Raw genomic sequence first — 19,085 nt, 5'->3', positions numbered from 1 at the left:
GGTCTGACCATGATGCCTCTAATGTTGCCTAAAAAAAATGACAAACAGGAGAAGAACCTGTAAGTACTCCCTGCGGTGCAGTCTTTTCAACAAACTGAGATTAACAATAAAATCCACCCATGGAACCACAAATTTATTTAATACTGCATACACCTCTATATTTATGGCAAGAGGAGGGGCAAGGATAACCTCCACTCCTTAGTGGACATGGTGGGGAATATTGTAATTAAAGATGAGGAAAAGGCAGAGGTATTTAACACCTTCTTTGCCTCCATTTTTAATAGCAGGGCAGGTTGTGTTCCAGACAACTGGCCTCCTGAGCTGGCAGATTGAATCAGGGAGCAGTATAGTTCCCCTGTGATCCAGGAGGAAGTAGTTAGGGGTAGAATTTCTTGTGATTGCCCCATGGCAGAAGCCTTAGTACAAGAATCAGAGAAACCAAAGCCTACCACATCAGCTCTTCTGCCAAGGTGCTCATCCTGACTCTGGGGGAGGAGAGCAGTCAGCAAAACTATGGCCACGTTTCCCAACAAAGCAAAACACAGACACAGCTGAAGCACTTGCTCAAATAACAAGGACTTACCACTATGTACAGAGGGGAAAGTTCCCAGAAGACACTGAGGGCACGGAGGAGGAAAGGCTGCTCAGTCTCCAGGTGCTGACATACACCTCCTGAGGCACAGCTCCATGCACGCCTCTTCCTTTAGGATCCCTGGGATCACTCTCTCCAAAAGCTCCTCCTCAATCTCCTCAAACTGTCTCAATGCCTCTGTGTAGGCAGCCTGATCTTGCACCAGATGCGCAAAGAGGTTGGGTGGCTTAGATCTTCTGAAGTCTGGAGGCAAGATGATCTCCTTGGGCACCTTTGCACTGCCAAAGAAGAAGCTGTCGAGCTGCTTCTCTTCCAGAGCGTAGTGCAGGTACCTCATGACATCTGCCATGCGCATGAGGCAGTCCTCTCTGCTCCAGCCTGACACGGGGGTGGTGTTGAGGACGTGCATGAAAACTGTCTTGATCATATCAGGGGTAAAGACTGTGCCCTTCATTATGGTGGTGCAGAGGTGTAGGCACTTGAGGTGGTAGCTGCCATATGGAACCTCTTCGGCTATTTGGATGAAGAACTTCCTCTCTGCCACAAGGTAGCTCTCTGCCCAAATTGTGCTTGGGGTGTTGCTGTCTGCTCTAGGGGGGCTGCTGAAGAAGATATCTGAGGCACCTTGCTGTACCCCAAACAAGATGTCAAGCATGAAGGTGTCTCCGGAGTGACTTTTCAGCTGCATCAGGCAGGAGGTCTGGCTGTCGGGCAGCACCTTCATCTTGTAGCGACGTGACTCAGGCAATGCCACCCAGGCTTTCTTCACCAAACCCTTGAACCAGCGGGCGAGTTTAGCCACATCAAGGTATGAGTTGGTGCAGAGGATGTCCAGGACCTTAGGCATCTGGTTCTCAGGACGGTGGAGGAAGCACAGCGCCTTCTGTCCCCCACAGGTGCATTCCAGCTCCACACGGATGGGGCAGTCCCTGCCTGGAATCTGCTGCCTGCTCCCTAGTGGCTCCAGGTGGAACCTGTGTCCAGTGGGTGGCTTCAGGGGCAGAAGTAGGTGGTAGATAACACGATCAGCTTCATCGGGACTCCATCCCTCAAAGCCACTGCCCACACCAATGGCATTCTGCAGCTCTGGCCAGAAACTATTTGACAGGCGCATTCGCAAGTTGTGCAGCAGCTTATCCACCAGCCCCTTCACCACCAGTCTCCTGGAGATGATTTTCTGCACAGGCCACTTGATGGACCTGTCAAAAATCATGTCTGATAACTTCTCCTCTTCCAGACCTTCTAGAGCTCTTCTTTCCTCATTTTCTTCATCCATGCTGATGGCCAAGATATCCTTCTTGGTTTGGGCTGAGTCTGCCTCATGGCATCTTTTCCTGAGCCACCAGGAGAGCCAAAACAGGAGGACTAGCACTCCAGCAATGGCAGCAAAGAGCACAGCTCCCCAGCTTGTGATGCTCTGCTCCTGAGGCCTCTGCTGCTGGATCATGGGCACCAGCCTCCACTGAGGTCGGCTTCTCCTCTCCATCTCCTCCATCAGAGGAGTCATCTCCTGCTTCATCTCCTTCTCCCGCTCCTCCATGCGCTTCCATGTGGCCTCATCCGGCTTCTCATGAACCTTCACTGAGAACAGGATTAGGCCTTGCAGAAGCAAAGCTAGGAGCTTTGTAGCAGCCATGGCCTGCAGGAGAAAGGAGAGAAGGGGTTCAGTGGGGCTGGAATAATGGAATTGCTGGTGGAGACCAAGCACGGAAATAGCAGATAATTAGGGACAGGTAGGACCTCAAGGGCTGCAGGCAGCTGGGATGCTGCAAGGGTCTGCATCCAGCCCCAGCTTCAGGGTGCTACTCTGAGCACCTGGTGCCTTAGTGTTGAGGAATGGCTTGAATCTCAGGGACATGGTTCTACGGAACAAGTGTTTGAACAAAGTGTGTAGGCCGTTCTCCATCTTGTTGTTTACTGCTCACAGTTGGATGATGTGCTGATGCAGCAAGGTCACCATAGCTTTGTGGATGTGCTTGCAGCTGTGCACAAGATAACAGCATGTGAAACAAAGTGTATGTGAAACAAAGAACTAGTTAGAGAGGAGGTTGTGAAATTGCACGTAGACCTAACCGCAAGGAGGCTGGATATTATATTGTAACCCTGAACCAATAGCCAATGGAATAATGACATCTGTGCATATTTAGCTGAGATGCTCTGTAAGGTGTGCATTTGAACAATAAAGTTGGAGCTTGCTTATCAATCATATTGATTGCCACTTGTCTTCCCTTGCCATCGTCCCGACACCTTAGTGCAGGGTGAGGCCTCCTATGCCCCAGGGAGCTACCCCTCTGCCTTGGCTCTCATCCACCCTCCCCTCCCTACACCCACACTTACCGTTAGCCGAAGCTCTACTGAGGCACTGCTGCCCAGTGCCGCAGTTATAGCTGCTCACCCATTGTGATGTCACAAACCACACAGGATGGAGTTGCCAGGACCACTGGCCACATGCACTGGCCCAGTCCAGTGACTCTCAGCCATCCAAGGCAGCCACGCCCACTGGCCACGCCCACTGGCTCTGTTCAGTGACTCACAGCCACCCAAGGCAGCCAAAGCCCTGACCCCTACAAAGTGCAAAGCCAACATGGAGGTTGTGGTGCCCAGGGTCTCCTCTTCCCAGGCAGAGAGACCTCAAAGAGCCTTACAGAAAGTCAGATCAGATGACATGATCCTGGGACCTGCTGTTGCTCCTTCAGATGCCATCCACAGAGCTGGAATCATCTCCCTTGGTGCTGGCCTCTCTCATGTGGTTGTGGCTGTGCTCTTGGTGCCTTCATAACACAAATGGTGGCATGCTGGTGGTGTGGCATGGGATGGCAGGATGGGGCCTGGCAGCAGGAGGCAGCATGATCAAAGACCTTGGCAGTCTTTGGCCTTACATTCTCATTGGATTTCCCCTTCAGGTGTCCCAAAATGCAGCTATGAGAGCACCTCTTCCACTGTACAACTGCTGTTAGTGCCCTGCTTCTCCAAAGCATGGCAGAGACAGAGTGAGTGTGCGCCTTGAATTGCAACCACACTCATGGAAGATCTTGCCACCTCACTGGCCTTGCCCAAGGGTCAGGCTGTAGGGCTCCAAGGCCTTGCTTTGCCTATGACTCCCCACCTCGGAACCCACTTCACACTTTCTGCCTGCACAGGCAATGGTGGTAAAGCTGTGGAAGGACAGAAGTTCTTGGGATTGCCCCATGGCAGATGCATAGGCCGGGCAGGGAACCTTACATGTCTCAGAACTGGTGAAGCATGAGCCCACCACCTCAGCTCTTCTGCAGCGTGCTCAGCCTGCCTCTGTGGCAGCTGAGCAGTCAGCAACCTATGCCCATGTTTCCCACTAAAACAAAGCACAAGCACAACGTTAACTTACAGCTGTGCACAGAGGAAGGAGTGGAAGGCCTGGAAGAGGCTGGGGTGGTCAGTGTCCAGGTGATGACTGGAGTCTCTCTCACAAGCCTCCTAACAATGGCCTCTTCCGCAGCATCAGTCCAGAATTCTGTTAGTACTAGCCCTGGATAATCAGCTGATTTTCTTGAGGGTTCAGATGGCTCCTTTAGTGGTGTCCCTGAAGATGCTTCTGTCACTTCAGAAGAGATGCAAGTTAAACCACAGACCCTCATGGAAAAGAGCATTTTTTTCCTGACCCCTGCTACTCTTAAGCCACTTGTGGAGATTCTTGCCACAAAAAGGGCCATAGTGAGACAAGAGAAAGGAAACATTCCAGGCTTGATTGGAGAGCTTGTGTGGACTGACTAACAGTTTATATCAGGCTAGAAGCAGTAAGAAAAAAAATAGGTATGAGTGAGCAGTCAGCAACCTGTGGCAGTTTCAGGCTACACATTTAAAATTTAGCTGCAGATTTCCAGCAGAAAAGTAGAAAAACATAAATAATTCACTATTGGGTGTGAAATGGAAACCAAAAGATTATTCTAAACAAATTCACTGGACAGATTGTCTGGATTAGAAGCACTTGTTCCATAATATCTTTCACATTTCGCTTCCATGCCCATTCCTTTTCAGAATCACAGAATCACCAAGATTGGAAGAGACCTCAAAGATCATCAAATCCAACCTGTCACCCAAGACCTCATGACTAGACTATGGCACCAAGCGTCACGTCCAATCCCATCAGGTAGTTGTAGACAGCAGAAAGGTCTCCCCTGAGCCTCCTCTTCTCCAGGCTAAACAATCCCAGCTCCCTTAGCCTCTCCTCATAGGGCTTGTGCTCGAGACCTCTCCCCAGCCTCGTTGCCCTTCTCTGGACACATTCAAGTGTCTCAATGTCCTTCTTAAAATGAGGGGCCCAGAACTGGGCACAGTGCTCAAGGTGTGGGCTAACCAGTGCAGTGTACAGGGGCACAATGACTTCCCTGCTCTTGCTGGCCACACTGTTCCTGATACAGGCCAGGATGCCATTGGCCTTTTTGGCCGCCTGGGCACACTGCTGGCTCATCTTCAGTCAGCTGTCAACCAGTACCCCCAGGTCCCTTTCTGCCTGGCTGCTCTCCAACCACTTTAACCCTAGCCTGTTGCACTGCATGGGCTTGTTATGACCAAACAGACTCTCCACAACTACCTGAAGGAAGGTTCTAGACAGGTGGAGGTTGGTCTCTTCTCCCAGGCAACCAGCACCAGAACAAGAGGACACAGTCTCAAGCTGCACCAGGGCAGGTGTAGGTTGGAGGTTAGGAAGAACTTCTACACAGAGAGAGTGATTGCCCATTGGAATGGGCTGCCCATGGAGGTGGTGGAGACACCATCATTGGAGGTGTTTAGGAGGAGACTTGATAGGATGCTTGGTTGCATGGTTTAGTTGATTGGGTGGTGTTGGATAATAGGTTGGATACGATAATCTCAAAGGTCTCTTCCAACCTGGTCTATTCTATTCTATTCTATTCTATTCTATTCTATTCTATTCTATTCTATTCTATTCTATTCTATTCTATTCTAAACAGATGGGTAAACCAAGGCAAATTCTCTCACATATTAGTTGTTGTTATTTAGCCTTGAAACTTCCTGTAATAAACAGCATTTTGCAATTATCACTGTTGAGTTACTGAATTCTGGTCACTATATGCCTCTATCTAAAGGCTAATACAGTTAAAAAGTTGTATTTCTCCTCTTTGCTTCTACTTTTGCTGATGGTTGTGCTTCAGCTTACACTGATGACTTACTTAAGCTTCTACTTCTCTGATGTCTCTCTTGACTGCCAAGAGTTTCTATTTTATGAAGGGCAGAAATGTAGACATTTTAAATTAGATGTTAGGAACACCCTAAAATTTGCATTGCAGCTGAGAGGAAAACAAAACTAAACAAAGCAATGCACAAGCCTGCAAACCAACAGGCGCATCAGATTCAATGTTTTCCTGGTTTTGTAGTCTTCTATATTCAATAGCATTCAGGACTCTATAGTAACTGGAGTAGAGGCTTAAAAATTGGGTGATAAATCTGTGATGTGCACATGGAGATGAGGAGGGAGAAGCACTGAATTATGTTGGTGCACTGAATAGGAACAGAAGTATTAATGAGTTTTAGCCTGAGCATTTCTGATTTAAAACTATTGTAATGCATCAAGTCTGGCTACTGTCCTGCACATTGGTGTCTCTTATGTCAATTCACACAAACAGTGTAGAACAAAGTGATTAATGTGATGAACACAAAATAAGGTGTAACTTCATTTCATTCTTCTCATTTTTATATTTGGCTTATACTAAGTTAAATCCAGGATAAGGTCAAAGTTTTGAAAATATATTTGTGCTGGAAGGTTCTTAAAATTGTCCTTGTTGAAGTTTCTGAAAGTTGAACCTTGCTCCGGAAAGCAGCTGTCTGTGTTGACTGAACAGATATCAGGGGCAACTACATCTAGACAACTCGTGATGAAGTGAGGTGAACTCAACACATTGTATTTCTTCCTCTCCATCTAAGCTCGTAAAGTTGATCCTATTGACCCAGTGAAACAAAATGTGACAGATGTCTCCCAGCTGAGACCCTACAACATAAACAAAAATTAGGAACCCTCACAGGAAAGGGAGACCTTCAGACTTTACTGCCAAGTTAATTTTAGTTACACTGGAGAGTGAGTCAAATAGCTTTGCTGTAGTAAAATCCCCATCCAAGATGAAACCAAGTAACCTCTCTGCTGAGAGGAAGATAAATAGTGTTTCTTTGTTCCAATATTAGACCATTTTTGTTGTCTCTACTAATGCAGGCATGTGCCTTTTGTGTTTTGAGTTCTTTTGATTCCTTAGACCACTACTGAAAGAAAAAGAATCAAATAAAAGAAAACTAATTTTAAGTAGCATTAATTATATATTGCAAAGTTTTATAGTTGCTTTAGGAATCCATGTGAGGGAAATTGTTCTGGCAGGAATGATTTATAACTGTTATCAGAGAAAATAAAGCACACACACGTGAGCAATCCTGCTACTAAAAGTGTCACACACTTTTAGCGGTGAAAGGATGCCACTGGCTTCCCAGAACTTCAGTTATCAGTTTTCGATGTACAACTCATATTCCACCCACTGTCCATCCACAAATGGCCTACAGATCCCAAATGGGTTCTCTTGACTCCATGGCATCAGACTCCCAGCAAACTTTAGCTGGGCTTGTATGGTCACACGAGGTCACAAAACAGTCGCTTCTCACCTCGTATTGCAGTGGATAGTCCAGAAAAGAAGCTCCTCAGAATAACTTTCCCTCTACCTCAAATAGATAGAAAACTTTCAGTCAGTCAGTACATCCTCAGGCAGACTACCACTAATGGCTGTGCTACAATTCAGCACGACCTGGAGAAGGGGGCAGGGAGAAACCTAAGGGCAAGCATAATGGCCCGCACCTGGGCAAGAACCCCATCCACTAGTACTGGCAGGGGGCTGCTCTGCTGGAGAGCAGCTCTGGAGAGAAAGACTTGGCACTGTTACTACCCGGTTATCCTGTACCAACTCTGGCCAGCAAGGCGGCTCGTGCTAGGTCAAAGAATCCCCCTCGGAGTAAATAAAGGCCAAGCGACGCCAAATGGCTGATGAACTGCGTTTATTAGATGGGTCCGGAGGAGAGTGAGAACGGGAAAACAAAGGAGAGGGAACAGTAGAAACGGGCAGTGAGAAAACGAATCAAGGAGCGAAGGAAGAGATCTCATCATTTCCCTAGATTCAGATGGTAGGATTAGCACAGGAACAGTCCCAAATTCTTTGTGGCAGGCGGACACGGCTGCATCAACGAAAACGGAGCAGTGCGAGCAGTCCAAACCCGAGCAAGTAGAGCAGCACGGGCAAGAGGGCAGTCCGGGCCGTGTGGGCAGGGCGCAGCGGGACAGGAGCAGAGGGGAGGAGGGGTGGGTGGGGGGCAGAGAGTGCGGAGCTGGTGGGCGGTGCCGAGCGGTGCGCAGCAGAGGGAACAGCGCGATGGGGCCCGCTCTGCCGGCCTTGCCGAGCCGAGCCGCCCCGCGCCTCGCTCACACGTGGCCGCCCGCAAGTTGCCGCTCCCCCATCAGCCCTTGCGGCGCGGGGACTGAGCTGCCGGAGCTGTGCGGCGGCAGCGTGCGCGTGGGCGTTTCGGTGGCGCTGTTGCGGTGGGTCTGAGCCACGCCGCCGGCCGCGGGTCACCTACAGCGGATCGCCTACAGTAAACCACACAGCAGCACATCCGGGTAGGTTTTGAATGCCTCCAGAGGCAGAGACTCCACACCACCCAGTCTTACCCTTTCCTCAGTAGAGAGAGACTCCATCTTCCTCGTCATCTCTGTGTCCCTGTGCTGGGATCTCTCGAGTAGCTCCTTGTCCTTGAACTGGGCACTGGATGCAGTATATCAGATGAGGCCTTGCCAGGGCAGACTAGCAGGGGAAGAGGCTCTCCCTAGACTGGCTGGTCACACTAATGAATGTAGCCCAGAATGCCCCTGGCCGTATTAGTTGCGAGGACATGTTGCTGGCTCTCGGGCAGCCGGTCGTACACCACGAGTCCCTGTGAGATCCCGGTCGCTTTGTTGTCTCAAGCTTAACCTATGATATCATGGAACTTTTTTTTTCTTTTACCGAGTTCTCAGTTACTTGGATTTCTAAATAACGTGGAAAGTTACCCAAAGCTATTCTGAACCTCGGAAGGTGCTTGTGGTTGATTGATTTGACCTTGCTTTAATTGCGAATAAAATCACACCAGCAAAGTAGTTTCTTTATACTTTGGATGTCTGGAAACACTGCCACGTGCACACTCAAAAAGCATACACTACTGTGTTCTTTCAGACCCCTGCCTAAAATGGCCATGTGTCAGACTTGATGAGGGGCTGAGCAACCTGATCTAATTGGGGATGGCCCTGCTTACTGCAGCGGGGGTTGGACTAGATGACCTCAAAAGGTCCCTTCCAACCCAAGGCATTCCATGATTCTTTCCTATATTCCATCGTTCTGGATCTCATCAAATTGAGATCAGTGCAAAGTCTACAGGGCTTATCTTTAGTATGTGAGTCATGATATGGATCAATCACAGGGCAGTGACTGTTAGTGATCCCTTAGGTTTGTCTGCCACCTATACTGTGGCACATTCATACAACAAGGTATTTCATGATGATTGCATAATTCTGTGTTCAATGGCCATTTCCTTGCTTTGAAAATAGGTTGCACTAAACTTGTTTTTTCTATATTTGATACTGTCACAAACATTTTATTTTAGATTAGTTTGCTCCTACAGTCACTCAGATTCTCACTTTGCATAATTTGGAAGTAGTTTTTTAGTAGTTAGATTGAACTTAGGTCACTAGCACTTTTCCTTTTTGTTCCATTTGCTCCAGCTGGTTAACATCAACAGTCAAATAACAATATAGATAACTAGGTAGACAGATAGATGTGCTGGTAATTTGTTACAGACTTTATGTTCAGTTCTGAAAGAGTAAAAGGCACCTTGGAGAACAGAACAAAACCCATTTTTTAAGCACGTTCAGATGACATAACTATATTATATATATATGGATGTGTGTATGTGTATGTATCTGTCTATAGCTTTATTTTGAGGTTAAAATATGTTTCTGGCTATAAATTAAGTCTTTTCCATTCACATCACTTCCGTACTTCCCCCAAATATTTTTGTCGCAGTAGTCTTTCAAATAATGCCTCAAAATTTTTGTAATTAAAAACAAGTTTACACATTATATACACAAAATTTAACAAAAATGCTTTAATAATAGGAGCATAGAATCAATCATGTTGGAAAAGACCTTCAAGATTATCAATTCCAACCTATCACCCAACACCATGTAATCAACTAAACCATGGCAACAAGTGCCTCATCCAGTCTCCTCTTAAACACCTCCAGTGATGGTGACTCCACCACCTCCCTGGGCAGCACATTCTAATGGCCAACAACTCTTTCTGTGATGAAATTTCTCCTCACCTCAAGCCTAGACTTCCCCTGGTACAGCTTGAGACTGTGTCCTCTTGTTCTGTTGGTGGTTGCCTGGGAGAAGAGACCAACCCCCCCCGGCTACAGCCTCCCTTCAGGTAGTTGTAGAGAGCAATAATAAACTAATAATAATAAACTAAAGAGTTACTTAAAAAAAAAAGATTTTTCCTATGCAAGGAAAAGTGATTCCCATTTCTTCATTTATGTTGGCCAGTAAAGTTGAAAGTCATTTTGGCTTTCTGTTGGGCTCTTTCCTAATTATTTTATTACAGTTGCTAAAATAATGGAATGGTTAACTGAAAACAGACAGGATAGAAGAAGGAAATTAATCTGTCTCATTAACTTTCGAGCAAATCTTGTAAAATATAACAGAGAGAATGCTGACCATACCCATAGAAAAACATATTGCCAGAGGTTAAATACAGATCCAAGGAATTAAATGTCTGGTTTACGTTGTGCTTCTTTTGGAGGAAGTTAATTTTATGAAGAATACTTTATTCCCAAAAGAAATAGTGGTCCAAATCTTAACTTCTGAATGCAGATTTTCACATGTAAATTCAGAACCTCCTCACTTATTCAGGGCTATTATGCAGATTGACATTTCCTTTCATTTAACTTGTTCTAATTTCTCTCATAGCAAGAAAGCATTTCCCAGATCTTTCAGTTCCAACAGCTTTAGCACAATCTCAATTCATGTGATGTGTTCAGCAGTCAAGAGGATTCTAATTCTCCATTCATGGAGACATAGTTCCAGTCTTGGAACTGTAATATGTTTAACTTACAATTGACTTAAACCTTTGACTTGTTTATAAAAGGAATATGAAATAATATAAATATGAATGTAGAGAAAATAATATTGTTAACTTACATTCCATTAAAAAGTGCTTTATGTTTTTCCTTGCAAAGCTGAGCCCTTAGGAAGCTTTTTCAAGCCCTCTGAAATTTATTTGCTGACGCATCTCTGACATGTTAGCTGTGTAACCACTGAAATTTTGACTTCCTTCTGTAAGGTTTTCTGAAATTGCACCCAAAAATTGGAGCAGGACACACTGATCTCTGCTAGCCAGCTGGCAACAGAATATTCCTGAAAGTCAACTTTTTTCCCCTCTTGCAAGCCTGAGAGGTGCTCTTCACCCAGTCAAATAGATCCTTTGCAAATCTGTGTTTACCAGCTGGATGTGCACAGACACATCTGAACTGAAAAGTTAGAAGATTTGTTGTATACATATATTATTCTTATTATATCTCTTCTCCCAGGCAACTAGTACCAGAACAAGAGGACACAGTCTCAGGCTGTGCCAGGGGAGGTTTAGGCTGGAGGTTAGGAGGAAGTTTTACACAGAGAGAGTGATTGCCCATTGGAATGGGCTGCCTGGGGAGCTGGTGGAGTCACCATCACTGGAGGTGTTCAGGAGGAGACTTGACAGGGTGCTTGGTTTCATGGTTTAGTTGGTGGGGTGGTGTTGGATGATAGGTTGGACACAATGATCTTGAAGGTCTCTTCCAACCTGTTCTGTTCTATTCTATTCTATTCTATTCTGTTCTGTTCTGTTCTGTTCTATTTAAAATTTATAGGCACAGCACTAGAGATTACGTCATGGAAGAGTTTCAAATGTGCGGGATTTCTCTCACATTTCACGTGACTGACTTCAGAATTCATACAACAGCTGAAGCTACTAGAAAATAATTTATTCATGACTTAGTTGTAGCTCACCAATATCCAATTCCTTTTCAATACTCACACTCTACCATTTGAAAACAAGTAGAACACATTGGTACATGTTCAACAGATGTCTATGTCATCCAAACTTTGTAGTTCCTCCCTCTTCATATGCTGAGTATAGCTATCATAGTCTCTTCTGTCTGATGTTTGGCCAGAAACATTATATGTCAGTCCAGTGTCTGCTCCATACTCGTCCGTATGAGTGAGTTTAAATAGCTCCAGGGATGCTGAAACTTTCAGAGAAAGCTCTCCTCAGTCTTGTGTGACGATGAGCAAATCCCAGACGTTTGCAATGAAATTTCTTGGGGCAATGATAAACTTACAGGTCAATATTACTCAAAACATCTACAGATCAACAATAGGAAAAACTTGCTGAAATGCAATTTATTCCAAAGTATTCCAGGTTGTAAGATCTTTTCATAGGAAGCACAAAGCCAGTCTTCATAGAAAAAACTCCAAGCGGAGAAAGAAGAGGGAAGTTAAGGAACCATTGTTTTGTTGTCCTAAAAAGAGTTATGTATGAAGAGTTACACCGTATTTATTTATGCCTTTGAAAGATTTTCCTTGTGAAATGACAACGGAAAATGGGCAGGGCATTAAAAAATAGCTGCATCACATCTAAGAAACAACTACTGTTGCCAGCAGGTCACGGACAGCAGGGCTGAAAGGGGGCATCAAAGAGTAGAACAGAGAGAGGCCTGAGGTGCAAGTGCTTTATAGAAAGAAGACATGACATGCTGTGTCATGAGTTGGATTAGGTCAAGCACGTGTGCTTTGGAATAGGTTGCCCATGGAGGCAGTGGGATCACCATCCCTAGAGGTTCAAGAAGTGTATGGACATGGCACTTCAGGACAAGGTTTAATCATAGAATCACAGGATGGCTTAGGTTGGAAGGGAATTTAGAGATCATCTGCTCCAGCCTCCTTGCCATGGGCAGGAATGCCTCTCAACCTGGTGTTGAACATTAGTAGCTAAGGTGGTGTTGTATTGACAGTTGGACTTGATGATCTTGGAGATCTTTTCCAGCTGAAACAATTCTGTGATTCTATGATTCTGTAAAATGGTAAATACTTAGGACCTTATGCTATCTGAACACAGACTTTACTTTCAAGCCCTTGCTTTGCCTATAAACATCTAATTTTCTGTATGTGAGAGTGCTTATGTGTAACTGTATATCTATATCTTTATATCTCTCTCTCTCTATACACATAAACATCCAATCCATGATTTATGGCATAATCATCTGGTTAGTCAAAATAGTTATGGACTTGGTGTTTTTGCCCACTTACTAGGATTTTGTCTAGCTGCAACCCAGAAGCTTAGCCGCTCACCAAAGCAGTCATACCAAATTAATAGCTGGAGACTTAGATCACAGTCAAAATCTGTGCAGGCAAGCAGAAGTCCTGGCTGTCTATTGGATGAGTTTGGTTTTTATGACAAGAAAACTTGAAAACTGCAGGGGAAAAAAATAGACACAAAAAAAAGCTCTACAGCAAACAAACCCAACCAACCAAAAACCACAAGGAAAAAAAACCCAAACAACCCAAGAACAACAACAAAAACTACGCAAAATGAAAGCCCCCCCCCACCAAATAAACAACCACAACAAATTAAAACCCAAACCAAACCACTAAAGTCCAAGCCATCCAACCACAAAAAATAACCAAAATACCAAGCCACAACCAAAACACCCAAACCAAACAAAAACCAAGCAAGAGAAGACAACTTGCTTGTAACCATGGGTGTTCACATAGCTTACTTTCCAAGTTCCACTTTAAATCATTTAGGAAATAGAATACGAATATAGAATTCTTTTGTGTTTTTGCAGAGTTCTAAGGAGTGCACACATCTCAAACTCCCAAGATCGTACTCTAGAATTATACCCATTTCAGGCTTAATAAAGTACACAGCCTGGAAGCTCTTTTAGAAGGGAAACATTTGGAGCAGTCTCAGATGATACCTCCAGTTTGAAAGTCACTTGGTTAGTCGTGATTAGGCTGTAGAGTACTTAGATTTTTCATTTCATACAATGTAACGGTATCTCAAGAAGCCACCATTTAACAGAATTAAACATTGTGATTTATGGACTATATTAAGCATATAAATACAGCAATTCTGCCATAGTGACCTGCTGAGAAAAGTACTCCAGCACAATAAATCTGCAGCAGTGGGGGATGAAAGTCCAATGGTTTCAGGTGCTTTTGAAATTTGGGTTGTGAACTGTATCACAGTGTGCTTGGAGAAACATTTTCTCTTTATAGAAACAAATTATTTCTGCCAGTCCAAGAAAATTTGATTTTAACAGTGACTTCGTGTTGTCTGTTGAAGGAGTAATCAGAAGTATTGTTCGAGGAGAAGACCTTAGGAAGTGTGGGATCTTAACTTTGAGGGCAAATAAGGAAATCTCAGTGGACTTATGGTATTTCATGTGACCATAGAGCAGGATGGAACCAGCGTACTGTAGCAGGTCAGTTATCATTTTGTTTGATTTCCTTTTCATTCTCTCATACATAGGAAGCCTACAACCAGCCATCAAATCATAATTACAGCCTGTATCAGAATTTCTAAGTAACTGGGTATCTTCTCTGATCACTCACTATTAGTTTCACTTACAGCATGCCATATTTTCATGACACTTGGCATGGCCACAGTTCACCTTTCAAAAGAGAATCTATTTTACCTCCACTTAACTCTGCATCATGGTTTATGTTTTTGTTCAGAGGTGTGCAAACCGTCTGTGCCTGTAATATGTTACTCTTAAACAGTCCCTTAGCAAATTGTGTGATTTCTGCGCATTTCTGCTTTAATCTTCACCCTTCCAGTAGATTTTTTAGATTGCTTATCTCAAAACACAGGTGTTTGGATTTCACAATCTAATCAGCAAGAATCAAATGCAAACTGTATCCCTAAAGAAATTTCCACTAGTTGTTACATGAAACTTTGAGCATCCCACAGATCTTCCTGAGCACAATACCTTGTTGATTTCAACAGTAACCTCCTTGAAATAGTCCTTAGTTCTCTTCACTCTCTGTACAAGGCTTGTCAGCCATTTCTGATCACATCATCTTCATAGTTGTTTCAATGCTGCATTCAGTGTTTCAGAGATTGAAATACATGGACCAATAAAGATGCAAAACAAAGTAAAGGACCTGTTGGCTTACCTAATACAGTTTTGTGTATCCAAGCAAGGTGACTTCTGCCTAGCTAACTATAGGCATCATAAGAGAACAAACATGCAACAGAAGAAAAGGCCAGAAATGAAAGTGATTAGACATGGTAACATGTAATAGTTTAATATGAATAACTATTACAGTATTTATATGTTATTCTCTACTACAGCTTTCATAGTGTATGCTTGCTGCTTCTGCATTTTTTTCACTACAGCTCCTGCTATATCCACAGGAGAAGTTTTGTCCACTCTCAAACTGCCTCAAACCACTTGTACTAGAGTTCAAAAGCTTTCTGAATATTTGGTCTGAAATTTGGGTTTGGCTTTTCAGAAACACTGGACCAGTACTCGAACCCAAAAATCTGGAATAGTGATGGAGTACCTCAACCAACAGGTGACTCATACTTGAGAAACATGAACAGGAAAGACAGTAAATAATAGCTGTAGCTGCTCACAGGCAGTAAACAAAAGCATGTACAATTAGCAGCTTTCCTACTTAATCCATATTTTGCATATATTAAATTTTTGTAATCTAAGCATTTCTGGGTTTTGGGTTTGGGGTATTTTTTAATTAACTCCTGGAAGAGTGAATCTGATTCTTTTCTGCTTTTTGAAAGTATTCATGAGGATAATCAGCCTAGATAAATGGGAAACTGAATCATTAACATTAGACTATAGCCTGACGTTTGTATGGGTTTAGTGTGTGAAAAGATATAGGTAAGATTAGAATGACACTTTTTTGGTTGTTTTGTTTTGTTTGAAGTTTCTTTGAATTTCACTATACAATGTGTGAGAAAAGCTAAGAAGGTATTCACTCCAACAAAGTGCTATAACTATGTGCAAAAACATCAACATGCAAAGGAGTAAAATTAAAATTTTAGTGGAAAATACAGTGTAGTACCAGAAAGATGTATTAAAGGAAGATGTCTTTCTCCAATTTTAGGTTACAAAATAGTAAAACAGAATGAGAATGTCTCCTTTTAGACAGAATTAGAGAATGGGTTGAGTTGGAAGGGACCTTCAAAGATCGCCTAATCCAAACCCCCTTCAGTGGGCCAGGGCATCTTTCACTAGGTCAGGTTACTCAGAGCCATATCCAGCTTGCCTTTGAACACCACCAATGATACACAACCTGTTCTAGGGTAATACAACCATCATTGTAAAAATATTTATTTCCTATGTCCAATCCAAATCTACATATCTGAAACTGTTGCCTCCTGCCCTGTCTCTACAGGCCTTGGTAAAGTGTATCTACCTTTTTGTTACATCACAGTATCACAGTGTAACTAAGGTTGGAAGAGACCTGGAGGATCACCGAGTCCAACCTGGCCCCACAGACCTCATGACTAGACCATGGCACCAAGTGCCACGTCCAGTCTCCTCTTGAACACCTCCATGGACGGTGACTCCACCACCTCCCTGGGCAGCCCATTCCAATGATGACCAACTCGCTCGGTGAAGAACTTTCTCCTCACCTCGAGCCTAAACCTCCCCTGGCACAGCTTGAGACTGTGTCCCTTTGTTCTGGTGCTGGTTGCCTGGGAGAAGAGACCAACCCCCTCCTGTCTACAACCACCTTTCAGGTAGTTGTAGAGGGCAATGAGGTCACCCCTGAGCCTCCTCTTCTCCAGGCTAAACAATCCCAGCTCCCTTAGCCTCTCCTCACAGGGCTGTGCCCAAGGCCTCTCCCCAGCCTTGTTGCCCTTCTCTGGACACGTTCAAGTGTCTCGATGTGCTTCTTAAACGGAGGGGCCCAGAACTAGACACAGTACTCAGCGTGTGGCCTAACCAGTGCAGAGTACAGGGGCAGAATGACTTCCCTGCTCCTGCTGGCCACATTATTCCTAATGCAGACCAGGATGTCATTGGCCTTCTTGGCCACCTGGGCACACTGTTGGCTCATGTTTAGGCGGCTGTCAATCAGCACCCCCAGGTCCCTATCTGGCAGCTCTCCAGCCACTCTGACCCCAGCCTGTAGCTCTGCATGGGGTTGTTGTGGCCAAAGTGCAGCACCTGGCACTTGGACTTGTTAAATGCCATCCCGTTGGGCTCTGCCCATCTGTCCAGTCGGTTGAGGTCCCTCTGCAGAGGCTTTCTACCGTCTAACTGACCAACATCTTCTCCCAGCTTGGTGTCATCGGCAAATTTGCTGATGACTGACTCAATCCCCTCATCCAGATAATCAGTGAAGATGTTAAAGAGGATGGGGCCCAACACTGATCCCTGGGGGACGCCACTGGTGACTGGCCGCCAGCTGGATGTGGCACCATTCACCACCACTCTCTGGGCTCGGCCCTCCAGCCAATTCTTAACCCAGCACAGAGTGTTGCTGTCCAAGCCACGAGCTGACAGCTTAGCCAGCAGTTTGCTGTGGGGGATGGTGTCAAAGGCCTTGCAAAGTCTGGGTAGACCACATCCACAGCCTCCCCACGTCCACCAGACGGGGCACCTGATCATAGGAGATCGGGTTGGAGAGGCAGTACCGCGATTGAGAGATGGAGACGAAGCTTGATGCAAGCAAAGTGTCTACTTTATTGTACAAATCTTTTCTTTATATAGGCTAACATGTTCAGAAGGCTACTTGTGATTGGTAATTAGATGTGTCCGTGGGACAGTTGCAGAATCGTGGTTGGCTGCCGAGGAAATGCCAGGGAACACACATTCCTGAGCAAGGCTCAGACAGGTGTTAGACCAAAGGCAAACTATCAGCGTCTCTTGTCTAAGGCCAGAGAAAGAACAAAAGACTTTCTTGCCATGTTTACCCGCGCTCATTAACAGGTAGTTGTGTGCTTTCCTGAGTCACAATGGCCGTTGGTAATGAGCTAAATGTTTTTTTCTCTTCTACATAATTGCGGTTTGCTCACAGGGTTTGTGGCCTGCAAGTGTAAAAACTTTTCCTTCTATCAGCTGACCATTGCTTGAGATTATTCCCTAAATTCAGTGCATCAAGGCAGGACCTGCCCTTCCTAAATCCATGTTGGCTGGACCTGAGCCCTTGGCCATCCTTCAGGTGCGCAGTTATCACCGCCAGGATAATCTGTTCCATCATTTTCCCTGGCACTGAGGTCAGGCTGACTGGCCTGGAGTTTCCAGGTTCCTCCATCCTCCTGTATCACTTTAAGAACTAAAAAGCCTTCAATAAAGTCTTCAGGAGCCATCACCAGGCTTCATGATGCTGGCTTTCCCAGACTTTCTTCATAAGAGATGTGATCTAGACCTCTGATCAATAATTTCTTGACCCTCCTCTGGACCTACTTGAAACGAGCCACATCTTTCTTGTGCGGGGAACCACACAGCTGGACACAGTACTTCAAGTGGAGTTCTATGAGAGTACACAAGACAGGAGACTGACCTCCCTCAACATTCTGTTCACTCTTATGCAGCCAAGGATACATTTGGCCTCCTGGGCTGCAAGCCCAGGTTGCCAGCTTATTCCCAGTTTTTAACCAACCAATATTCCTAAGTCCTCCTGCACAGGGCCACTCTTAATCCCTGCATCTCCCATTCTGTATTGATATTGGGCTTTGACCCAAACCAGGTGTAGATCCTTGCACTTGGCCTTATTCAACTTCATAAGCTTTACAGAGGCCCCTTCCTTATAAATGAGTAAAATCTTGCCTCCAGCTTTCTAATGAAATGGCCAGAGAGAGTGTTGTGATGCCAAACTGAAATCTGAGGAACAATTCCTGTCTCCACTTCCTTGTCCAGAAATGAAATCGCAACTGAAGCCTTTCAAATTTCTGCCCTAGGGAAATGCAACATTTTTTTCCTGAGTGATGGTTTCTTTTACTGCTTTTAACAATACCGGTGTCCTAGCTAGACAAGTAACTCAATCAAGTTGTTTTTATGTTTCCTGTGAGCAACAAGGCTAAAAGAGTCATGGTGACCAAATGGCAGCTCTATTGTCAGTCCCAGGAAAGGCAGGTACAGCAAATAGAAAGGAAAGGTTGTAAACTGAGTCACAGAAACAAGAAGCAGGATCCACCTCTCCTAAAATAAGACTATGAATGAAATAATACCTAAACCAAGGTATTAGTGCAACCAAGTAAAGCTGAATCAGATTACACACAAGCAGGGCAATCCATCTGCAAACACAGATCAGGATCTTCACATTCAAATGAAGAGAGGAAATCATTACGATGTAATCAATTTTCTTAATCTAAAGTCATTGATAAGTATTTATCATTTAATGCTGTATCTTACACTAGGAATG

The 19,085-nt window shown here is 44.7% G+C and overlaps 1 protein-coding gene across 1 annotated transcript; it reads right to left on the bottom strand.

Annotated features, from left to right (window-relative positions):
- Nucleotides 1-644: 644 nt before the first annotated feature.
- Nucleotides 645-2,228, bottom strand: LOC128899653 (inositol 1,4,5-trisphosphate receptor-interacting protein-like 1). Its single transcript, XM_054179318.1, has 2 exons — nt 2,050-2,228; nt 645-1,926 (listed from the first exon to the last, which is right to left on the bottom strand). The coding sequence occupies exons 1-2, from the start codon at nt 2,226-2,228 to the stop codon at nt 645-647; spliced, it is 1,461 nt and encodes a 486-aa protein (XP_054035293.1).
- Nucleotides 2,229-19,085: the final 16,857 nt, after the last annotated feature.

Source organism: Dryobates pubescens, unplaced genomic scaffold (genome assembly GCF_014839835.1).
Source record: "Dryobates pubescens isolate bDryPub1 unplaced genomic scaffold, bDryPub1.pri scaffold_110_arrow_ctg1, whole genome shotgun sequence".
NCBI lineage: Eukaryota > Metazoa > Chordata > Aves > Piciformes > Picidae > Dryobates > Dryobates pubescens.
This window is presented reverse-complemented; position numbering and strand designations above follow the sequence as displayed.